The sequence below is a fragment of the Equus quagga genome, chromosome 11 (assembly GCF_021613505.1).
Source record: "Equus quagga isolate Etosha38 chromosome 11, UCLA_HA_Equagga_1.0, whole genome shotgun sequence".
NCBI classification, from domain to species: domain Eukaryota; kingdom Metazoa; phylum Chordata; class Mammalia; order Perissodactyla; family Equidae; genus Equus; species Equus quagga.
The window spans coordinates 69,223,523-69,235,668 of record NC_060277.1 but is presented as its reverse complement, the minus strand read 5'-3'; the positions used below and the strand labels follow the sequence as shown (position 1 = coordinate 69,235,668).

Genomic DNA, 12,146 nt, shown 5'->3' with positions numbered 1-12,146 from the left:
CTATAATAATGAGTAACAATGTTCTATTTCCAGGCCTCCACTGTACCACTAGTTTCCTTAAACTCACAGCCGATGAAGTCATTCTGACCTCGCCTATGAAGTCAGAGCATTCCAGGCGAAAAGTCTTCTTTTCAGATATACCAAACTTTTACCACTTTTAGAATGACAAATATCCACGGTCTTGCCATTGTAACGTCCTAACATGTGGTATAACCTCGGGGAGCATGGACTCACATTCGTAGAGCACTTTACAAAGCACATTTACAGACAGATGCTAAACTCCATTCTCTTCCTTCCTACTGCCAAATGACACTGCATCAAGACACTCAACTATGCTTCCCGAGGACAGATGTTTTGTTACAACTGGCAGACAAGTCATTCTCACTAAACTCTGGGATCCCCAGAGTGCCATTCACTATGTGGACAGCCTATTAATAGTAACTGACATGATTTACACAACTGAAGAACATGTAATCTTATTTAGAAATTCAGATTTTTACTTCATATCTTCTCTTTGAAAAGTAGCCTGACAGACTAACTTTGCTCTGAAGGGATTTTAGTGTTGTTGATACATCTTTTTCATTGTAGAGGACAAAAACGATACTCTAGATGCACGAAAACAATAAACCTAATTTTTAAAGTATAAAATCAAGCATATATTTAAGCATCTCACAAATTCCTGTCTACTTTTGCTATCAACCCCATGTGCATGAATATGAGAGACATGGAAAAATCATTGAAAAGCTAAACAACAAATGGTTAACAGTGGTTTAATTACAGATGGCAGTGTTTTTCTTTATATCATTCTATATTTTCCAAATACCATACACTGAACATGTACTTTATAATCAGGAAAAAAATTATATTAACTGTCAATTTTTAGCATATACTATTAATTCTTCTTTTTTTTAAAGAGTATTTTCCTGATAATAGTTACTAAAAAACTTCCTTTTCATCAAACTGGTGATAGTATTCCCAAACCGAGATCCCTACATTACAAAAATGAGGGACACCTGCCTCATATGTAACTGCACACATTTGTGTGGGAGCGCTTTTACCATCTCAAATGTGTAATTTCTTCTGCAGGCGGCAGTGGGCACTCTACGCCCTTTTAAAAGCCTACACTTGAATCCACTCCTGGGTCTCTTCCATCCCAGCTCTTAACAAAGCCACAACAGATAACTTAATGCCCACATCCAATAATACAAAATTGAGCATCTGGCAATGTTGATAGTTATGAAGTCTAATCAGCCAATAAACAACAAACATTTTAATTAAAGAATCCATTACACAGATTACAATTAACTAAACTAGTCCAACCCCAGGGCATTTTTATCAAAGCAATTTAATTTATAAGTAAGTTTGACAAGGTCAATGGGAGAAAGCTCAGGAAACCTGAGGAGGAAAAAGATATAAATCACACTCTAATTAAAATTATTCTCATTTCACTCTCAAATGGTTCAAAAACTCACCCAAACAAAAAAACAAAAGAGTTCAGTGCAAGGCCTTGACAGTAAAGTTAGCTCTGCTAACCTAATGCTGTATGTGCCTACAAATCGTAGACCTGTTCGATTGTTTCTTAGTCATTGGATTTAGGTATTAAAATGCCTCAAGCCCGCATCAATCACAGGTAGTTAGGAGAAACCCGTGCACTGACTCACGTGGGCATAGTGGGCCATCCCCTGGGAAACATCAGCCCCACAGTGAAAACAGAGCAGGCAGTCTCGGCAGCAAGGTCTCTCCTGGCTCTCTGAGGGCAACACAACAACAGGCAGAGTGCGTCTTGATGGCTGAAACTATTCCTTCACACACCCAGGAGAATACAAAGATCACTAAATGATGTAAAGAGACACTCCATCAACCAAGCTGACCTCCCAGGGCCACATCTCCAACAGAAACAAAAGGGCATTCCGCCTGACACTATTTGGTGAACGTTTTGTTTTCCGCTGTTCTAAAAGGCCAACTTGGGAGAGCAACTGAGAAAATGAAATACAAAAAACATAGCAGGCTATCTCCTTGGGAACCTAAAAAGCAGTAACAAATGAAGTGAGATCTCAGAAACACCGGCTATGAAACTTATTAAGCCATACTCTCACATATTAATTTAGGCATTAATGTGCTTCCAACAAAGAGGATATGACCAGGGACTTCATCCAAGCAGATATATCAAAAGGCAGAATAAAATGTCAAAGGAAAAGGTAGAGGAGGGAAAGTTGAGAGTTTGGACACAGGATTACATTATTTCATATTCATTTTATCAGTTCACACAAGTATGAAATCTCAGCTAATAAACCAGTAAAGAAAAGAGAATACCTAAAAGCTTTGGCAAAATTTAGCTTACAAGATAACACAAAGCAAGGGAGATAAAATTCTCTCCCCACTATCGCCTTTAAAAGAACACCTTGCAAAAGTTATTTACATTAGCAGAAGAAGCTGTTTTCCCAGAGCTTGGCATAATTAAAGCTCAGCCACCACCATCTGAGGTGCTTCAATATATCTGCTGTGACTTGCCTCTCCCTAAGGAGCTGGAGCTGAAACCGATTGGCTAGTTTCATCAACTCAGTCAGGAACACATCATCTTCTTTGAACTCCAACTCATCCGTATAGATCCAGCGAAGCATTGTCATTGTCACCTCAGGATTCGCATCTGGTTAAAGAAAGTAGAAAAGCTGAAAGCTAAGCACCGATGACACACTTAGGCCCTCTTGAGGCACCTAAAAACTGAGGATAATAAAGTAAATTCTGATACGCAGCATCTGACTCCAGAAAAGTGTTAAAAGTTTTACAAGGGGCGGGAGGTGGGGGAAATGAACCCACTAAAGATGTAAGTCAAACAAACTGTGGGAAAATATTTTAAACATATGACAAAGGATTTACATTCTAACAAAAAGATATTACAAATAAAAAATGAAAAGATGGACAGCCAACAGAAAAATGAGCAATAGATATAAACAGGTAATTCATAAAAATGGCCAATAAACCTTACTAATAACTAAATACAAATTTAAACTAGAATACATTTTTTTTGTCTCTCAGACTAGCAAAGATTCTTAAAAGTGCATAACCTTTCACAAAGCAATTATATATGTAGATTATTATCCTAAGAAAATAAGAGTAAATATAGAGAAATATATGTACTAAGCCAAGACAGTACTATTTTTAATAACAAAGAATTGGAACAAAAATCTTTAGAGTCAAATAATAGAGAACTAAATAAATTATAGTATATACACACATTAGAAAATTTTGCATCAATTAAATTTATATCTATATTCAACATAAAAAGATATTTACTATATAGCAGGTAAAAAAAGTAGGCTAAAAATATATGTATTAAATGATCTCATTTTTTGTTAGCCATATTTGTGTGTGTATATACATACATAAATAAATACACACACATACAGTGTTGTTTCTGTCTCCCACCCAAGTACTAACCAGGTCCAACCCTGCTTAGCTCCACAAGATCAGACAAGATTGAGGACATTCAAGGTGGTATGGCCATAGATAGACTGACTGTTCGCCTGTCTACCTACCTATCAATTGAACGATTGCAAGGATATACACTAAAATACCAACCCTGGTAGAATTTGTAACTAATGCTTTTTTTAGCCTATTTTTTTCCTGATTTTTATTTAATGAGCGTGCATTACTTACGTAATTTTTAAGTTAAAATAAAGACTATGGCAACTTGGGGAAATGCTTGAGATGAAAATTGTAGCATAAAATATCTAAACTATTATTCCAACTAGAGTGAACTCTTGATTAGTGAGAATAAGGACAGTGCTAGTCAGAGGATCACTTAAAATAATGGTCTACAACCAGTGGTTCTCAAAGTGTGGTCCTGGGCTAGCAAAGTCAGCACCATCGGGGAACCTGTAAGAAATTCTTATTCCTAGGCCCACCCCAGATCTACGGAATCAGAAACTCTGCAGGTGAGGCCCAGCATTTGTGTTTTCACGAGTCTTCCATGTGATTTCGATGCTTGCTAAGGTTTAAGAAACTATACTCAATTCTTGAGTATCTAGAAAAGGTGTAACGTTGACCAGGAACATCTTAGTAACTTAGTAATTAGGCAACAACTGACTAGCTCTTATTAACCCTTTCTCTTCCATTATAGTAGGGAGGAGAGGGTTGGAGGGAGTAATGTTAAATGAGTGGAAATTGAAGGCCCCTGATTTACTTGCAACCACATCAATTCACCATTATCCCCTAAAACAGCCAGATATTAAAAGAAAAAAAGGCATAATGGAAAAAAAAGTGAAAGAAAATACACCAAAATGCTAACAGTGATTATGTTAAGGTTCATTTTTTTTTCTCTCTTACCTGTTAATGTAGTAACAGCACTTTTTAAATGTTTTAAGAAAGAGAAAAACACTCTAAAATCAGACAAAAACCTAAATCGATTTATTTAAACAATCTACTTGAAGAAGGACTTCAACTAAGCTGTGAAAGGTATACAGAGTGGATCCTGGAAGTAGGGTAAATTTCTTTCATTTTTTTTCAAAGATTGGCACCTGAGCTAACATCTGTTGCCAATCTTTTTCTTCTTCTTCTCCCCGGAGCCCCCCAGTACACAGTTGTATATTGTAGTTGAAGGTTCTTCTGGCTCTGCTATGTGGGACTTCACCTCAGCATGGCTTGGTGAGCGATGCTAGGTCAGTGCCCAGGATCCAAACTGGCGAAACCCTGGGCCGCTGCAGGGGAGCAAGTGAACTTAACCACTCAGCCATGCAGCCGGCCCCAGTAGGGTGAATTTCTAAGCTAGCTCTGTAAATTGGGTTTAATACCTTGGTAGTCATATAATGAAAAGAAAAAACATATAGGCCATGTGATTTGTCCAGAGTCGCCCAAAATGCCAAAACCTGTATACAACTCTTCTCATACAGCCCTATCTTGGAAAGATAGCTTATTCCTAACAATGACAGCATCCCCAACAACAACACCCTCACTTCTTCTCTGTGCTAGTTTCTTTAATTCTGTTTCAAAATTTGGCTAATTTCCTTTAACAACTCTCCCTCAATTGTCCAAACCAATAAACTTGACCTGTACAATGGATAAAACAAAATCTAAATAATTTTCTTAAAAACTACCATCAACACGGATTTCCTGGGAGCCCTCCAAATTTCAAATAAAATAAGATTCAAGTAATCCCCAAGCTTTCCCACTCCTGCCTTGACTCTTCCCTTAATCTCCAAAATATACTGAGAATAAATCTATTTTGAGACTCGACTAAGCAGCCAGTGGTGTAAGGTGGGCAGAGAACACTAAACAAGAAGCAAGGTGTGTGTGCTTCCAACTGTGTACTTTCAGGCAAATCATGCAGTCTGTCTGCTTCCATTCTACTTAAATAAGTGGCTGTAGAAGTCAGAGGACCACACAGACCAGGAGTTACCTTTACAAGAAGACTCAGAAGTGAATCCAGTTGGCCTCCATGACCTGCATGGTGTACCTACCGCTGGAGGCAGTCACCGAGTGGGCCCAGCACACAAGCTGGTAAAAATCTGTGACTGCAAGGATGAAAAGAAAAATAACACCCAAACTTCTGACTTCACTGTAGTCCAGGATACATAAAGTCCCACTGTGAAGAAACTGAGATTTTCTGTGTGGCCTAGTCTTGTTTTTGTTTTGATTTGATTTTAAATGTTTTATAAGACATTTGAAAAGAATGGGAATAAACTTGGGGCTGGCCCAGTGGCATAGTGGTTAAGTTCACACACTCTGCTTCGGTGGCCCAGAGTTTGCTGGTTTGGATCCAGGGTGCAGACCTATGCACCGCTTATCAAGCCATGCTGTGGCAGGCATCCCACAGATAAAACAGAGGAAGATGGGCACAGATGTGAGCTCAGGGCCAAGCTTCCTCAGCAAAAAGAGAAGGATTGGCGGTAGATGTTAGCTCAGGGCTAATCGTCCTCAAAAAAAAAAAAAAAAAGAATGGGAATAAAATTTATCATCATATGAATTAACCATTAAATGATCCATCCTGAGGAAATTAATTTTGTTATGTAAATCCTGTATTTAATCCATCAAAAGCTGAGAAAAGTGTTTTGAATCTCCTACTATGACTCTGGTTTAATTAAATTGTCTTTAAGTTTCCAACTATTTTTTCTTCATCTACTTTACATAAAAGTTTTTGATTCATAAAATTAAAAGATCGTGATAGACTGCATCTTTCATCAGTAAAAACATGGTCTTTAGTCAGTTTAAGGATGCACCCTTAAATATAATTTCTTGGAAATTATAAAACCCTAAACCATCCTCTAAATAATCCCTGTGTCAAAAAGAAATAAAAGCATAGAGGTTCTAGTTTTGTTACGGCAGTGTGGCAACCCATCCTATTTTAACTGATTATAGCTAAAAACTCTAGACAGAGTACAAAAAAAGCAACTACCTGAGGATTCTGAAAAGTAAACAAAAGCAGCCGAATTGCAGGGAGCAGCAAAACTTTGAAGCAGCAGCTGCGCTGGATGAGTTTCCCAATTTTGCTTTTCTCTCTACGGCTTTGCCCTGAGGGTGGACCCCAGTCAAGGAGCAACACTGCTGCACTGACCACGGAGATGCCTAAAACTTCATCCTCTGGCCAGATGAACCAGGAAAAGGAGCCCCAGGGGGGCTGAAGAGGAAGGGGAGAATCCCAGGGTAAAGAGAGCCAGAGAAGGAGGCCTCCTAATTCTGTGTGTGAACCCACACAGGCCTCAGCTCACTTGTAAGCTACTCATGCATGGAATAGTCCCAACCCAGCCTTAAGAACTGAAGTGATATTTGGTCCACAACCCACAGAAAGTGAAATAATACCCCTAATACATATATAAGCCCCTACCCTTTAGAGTATATTTAAAATCTATGTACAGTCTATAGCCTATTTGTACTATATCATGTAAAAACTTGGCCAACCATATAGGTCCCTTTAAAACCTCCACCATTGACCTTCATGCTATAGTTGTCATTTACGTTACATGTGCATACATTAAAAATCTCACCAGTGTTTAAATTTTCCTCTTAACAGTCATATATACTTTAGCAAATTTAAGAGAATAAAAAGTCATTTATATTTACTCAGATATTTCCATTTCTGTTCTTCCTTCATTCTTCAAGATCCAGATTTCCTTCTGGTATCATTTCCCTTCAGCCTGAAGAACTTCCTTTAGCACTTCTTATAGACAGTACCTGCTAATGACAAATTTTCTTCCCTCCTCTGAGAACGTCTTTATTTTCCCTTTATTTCTAAAGGATATGGAAACCTGAGTTGACAGTTCCTTTTTTTTTTTTTTTCACTTTAAAGATGTTATTCCACTGTATTCTGGCCTCTGTAGTTTTTAATAAGAAATCTGTAGTCATTGGAATCTTTCCCCTGTATGTAATTGTTGCTTTCAAGATTTTTTCTTTTTTTTTAATTGTGATAAAATACATGTAACATAAAATTTACCATCTTAAACATTTTTAAGTGTTCTGTTCAGTCGTGTTAAGTATATTCACATTGTTGTGCAACCAATCTCCAGAACTTTTTCATTTTGCCAAACTGAAACTCTGTACCCATTAAACAACAACTTCTCATTTGTCTCTGTCCCTAGCCCCTGGCAACTACCATTCTACTATCTGTTTCTATGAATCTGACAACTTCAATTACCTCATATAAGTGGAATTATGCAGTATTTGTCTTTTTGTGACTGGCTGATTTAACATAACGTTCTCAAGATTCATCCATGTTGTGGTATGTGTCAGAATTTCCTTCCTTTTTGAGGCCAAATAATATCCATTGTATGTATATACCACATTGTGTTTATTCATTCATCCACTGATGGACATTTGGGTTGCTTCCATCTCCTGACATTGTGAATAAATGCTGGTGTGAACCTAAGGGTACAAATATTTCTTCAAGATCCTGCTTTGAACTCTTTTGGATCTATACCCAGAAATGGAATTGCTGGACCATATAGTAATTCAATTCTTAAATTTTTGAGGAACTGCCATACTGTTTTCCACAGCAGTTGCACATATTACATTTCCACCAACAGTGCACAAGGGTTCCAATTTCTCTACCTCCCCACCAACACTTTTTTTTTCTCAAAAAACCAGGAATACTCAAATTGATAAACTACATCTACAAAAAACATTTATACATAATGATTAAAGATCTCATTGTTTCTCCCTGAGATCAGGAATAAGGCAAAAATGTGTGCTCTCAAACAACCTGTAATGAGATTATATACAGAACTTTTAAAATTCAAAATTGAGGTGACAACCCAATTTTCAAAAGGGCAAATATGTGAACAGACACTTCACAAAAGAAGATATACAAATGGTCGGTCATGTTCAACATTATTAGCCATCAGAGGAATGCAAAATAAAAGAACAATGCACTCCACATCTACATAATGGATAAAATTATAAACAAAAACCAACCTGACGTGGGGCCAGCCCCGTGGCCCAGTGCTTAAGTTCGGTGTGCTCTGCTTCAGCGGCCCAGGTTTGGTTCCCAAGCACGGACCTACACCACTCATCAGGGGCCATGCTGTGGCAGCAACCCACAAACAAAACAGAGGAAGAGAGGCACAGATGCTAGCTCAGGGACAATCTTCCTCAGCAAAAAAACCCCAAAACCAAAGCAACCACCTGACCATACCAAGTGTTGGTGAGGAGTGGAGCCACGGGAACTCCTCTACACACCGTGATGGGCATGCAAAATGGAATATCTATTTTGGAAAACAGTTTGGTAGTTTCTTAATATTAAACAGTCACTCCTATATATTTACCCAAGAGAAACAACAACATACACCTACACAAAGATATACACAATTGAGTACAGTAATTTTATTAGTAATAGCCAAAGACTGGAAAGAACACAAACATCTACCAATAGGTAAATGAAAACAAAATTGTGGTAAATTAATGCATGGAATACCACTCAGCAAAAATAAGGAACGAACAATTGAAACCACAACAACATGCCGATATTTTAGATGAATCTCAAAATCTTTATGCTGAGTGAACAAAGCCAAACAAGAGACTATATGTTCTATGATTCCATTCTTATAAAAGTCTAGAAAATGCAAACTTATCTACAATTAGTGAAGGCAGATCAGTGGTTGCCTGGGGACGTGGAGGGAAAAAGAGATGAGGAAAATTTATGGAGATGAAAATGTTTGTTATTCCATGTGGTGATAATGGTTTCCAAGTTATGTCTAAACTAAGCAAATTGTACACTTTTAATGTAGGCAGTTTATTTCACCTCCTTTATATTTCAATAAAGTTGGAAGAAAAAAACCCCAAAGTGAGAGGCAGCGTGCATTGTGGTAAATGGATTCTGCAGCCAAACCAACTAGGTTCAAACCCCAGCTTGGACACTTACTACTGTGTGACCTTGGGGGAGTTATTTAGTACTGCTGTGCATCACAGTTTCCTCATCTATAAAACGGAAATAAACAATAGCACTTACCTCAAAGTGTTGTTCTAAAGACAAATGACTTCATACATATGAAGCACTCGGAACACTACTACCACATACTACTTGCTATAAAAAATTTGCTATTATTATTAAAACAAACTATTTTAAACCAACACACAGACAAACTTAGCATTACCAAAGACTGGGGAGAAAAACACAAAAGTAACATTAGCATTGAGTAAGGGGATACAACCACAGATAAAATAGATTTTTTGAAGCTCTAAGAGGTTCTTTGGGAGGGGGTCTCAGCTGTTGGTAGGAAGCCACAAGGTGTTCTGTCCTCATGACAAAGGAGCTAACTTCTCCCAAAATGAGCAATCCAAAAGACAGAGCAAGGAAGAAGTCACAACACCCTCTACAAACCTATCTCTGAAGTAACATACTGTCACTTCCACCATGATCTATTCATTAGAGCTCAGTCAGTTATACTCAAGAGGGGGGAATTAGGACCCACCTTGTTTTTTCTTTTTGCTGAGGAAGATTAGCCCTGAGCTAACATCTGTTGCCAATCTTCCTCTTTTTTTTTGGCATGAGGAAGATTAGCCCTGAGCTCATATCTGTGCCAATCTTTCTCCACTTTGCATGTTGGTCATGGCCATGGCATGGCTGATGAGTAGTGTAGGTCCACGCCCGGGATCTGAACCCAGGCTGCTGAAGCAGAGGGTGGCAAATTTAACCACTACGCCACAGGGCAGGCCCCTAGGACCCACTTTTGAAGGAAGGATTATTAAATAATTTATGAACACATTTTAAAACTACGGCAGATATCATCAAAAGGAATATAGCATGATCTGATATTGAAACTGAACAACCGTGAGCTAGTAGTTCACATGGAATCCAGCAGACATCTAATATTGCTGTATTTCTCTTGAAAACTTAAAGATCCCCTGTGAGTTTGACGTAGCATCTTAGTGTGCCTCAGCACAAAGTTTGGGAACCTATGCTCTTTCCACTGCACAGCGCAAACCTCCCAGGTGGTGTTTTAGTGCACAGCTTTCCAAACCAAACTGAAAAGGGGGGAAGGAAGATGGTTTCTATTTTTTCAAATGGCTTGACAGGACCCAGGACACATTCCAGGAAAGCTGAATGACTCACCATAAACGCTTATGCCAGAACAGTAAGATCTTCACTGGAGAAAGCATGCAAGAAATTCTAGCTTCAAAACAGCCATTCTAAGGCATTGGAACCTCTCCGAGTGTTAGCTGCTGTTACTAAAGTGCTACAGAGAGGCTGTAAACAAGACATTTTGCCTGAAGCAAACTGCTTTCCTTCACAAAGAACCAAACATAGTGCTCTCCTCCTGGCCTCAAGATTTGTTATCTGGCGTTGAGCTAATGATTATATTCTTACTCTTCCCAGTTATCGATCAGCATCCTTACAAACATATTTTTATACTTAAAATAATCAGTAAAAAATAAAAAGCAAACTTATACCTTTTTTATCTTTATATTATATTTGAAATAATTTCAGATTAGGGAAAAGTTGTAAAGTTCCCATATGCCCTTCACTGATATTCCCCTAATATTAACATCTTACATAACCATAGTACAATTATCAAAACCAGGTCATTAGGACCACTACAATACTATTAACCAATTATAGACCTTCACAAATTTTGCCAATTTTCCCAACAATGCCCTTTAAATGGGCCAGAATCCAATTGAGGACACCACATTGCACTCAGCTGTCATGTCTACTTAGTCTCCAATCCGTAACAGTTCCTAAGTCTTATCTTGTCTTTCACGACCTCAACATATGTGAGTAACACTGGCCAGTTATTCTGTGGCACGTTCCTCAATCCGGGTTTGTCCGATGCTTCCGCACAGTTAGACAGAGGCTATGTGTTTACAGTAAGGACTCTACAGAAGTGACTGTGCCTTTGTCAGCGCATCCTATCGGGCACAACACATTTTAGTTTTCTGAACAAGGTCTATATTAAGAAAACTTTCATATATCCAAATATGTTTTAAATGCTTTAGTATATAATTCCTATTGTATCTTCATCCATGTGTGCTAAATTCTTATAATAATTAACATCATTAAAGTTGTGTTTGTTTTGAATTTTAAGAAATACCAACTACACGAGAACTTCAAAAGGAAATGTGGAGCTCAGAAAGTCAGTCTCTCTAAGGACACAAGTTCCACACAAACAGGAATTTACTTTTGTTCACCGCTGTATCCCCAGCACCTCGAAAAGTGCCTGCCACTCAACACTGTGATACAAATGGAATAATTCTGAAGAAACAAAACACTAATAAATTCATAAAAGGATTTTATTAAGTCCATTAGTGTGGAAAAAGTTCAACCATTTAAAGATTTTATTTTATTTTTTTCCTTTTTCTCCCTATAAGCCCCCTGGTACATAGTTGTATATTTTAGTTGTGGGTCCTTCTAGTTGTGACATGTGGGAACGTGGCCTCAGCATGGCTTGATGAGCAGTGCCATGTCCTTGCCCAGGATCTGAACCGGCGAAACCTTGGGCCGCCACAGCAGAGCATGCGAACTTAACCCCTCGGCCACGGGGCCGGCCCCAAGTTCAACCATTTAACGTAGCTCTTACACTATTTATATACTTGTTTACCAGAGCCTCTTTCCAATCTCCCTCCAACTGCTGGCCAGCCATGCAGGTTAGTGCTCCCAGGTATCGCATAACACACAGGCCTCTGAGGCAGTTTCAGCCGCTGCAACCCAAGATTTAGGC

At 38.4% G+C, this 12,146-nt stretch overlaps 1 protein-coding gene across 3 annotated transcripts in view; it reads right to left on the bottom strand.

Annotated features, from left to right (window-relative positions):
* ANKFY1 (ankyrin repeat and FYVE domain containing 1) overlaps positions 1-12,146 on the bottom strand; it is an 89,967-nt gene that overhangs the window by 48,682 nt on the left and 29,139 nt on the right. For 2 of the 3 annotated variants that reach the window (XM_046674255.1, XM_046674257.1), the window contains exon 4: positions 2,512-2,647. In XM_046674255.1, coding sequence (XP_046530211.1) covers positions 2,512-2,647 — 136 coding nt within the window. Of the gene's footprint in view, positions 1-2,419; positions 2,648-12,146 lie in introns of those variants that run through there. The other variant, XM_046674256.1, reaches the window with a different exon arrangement.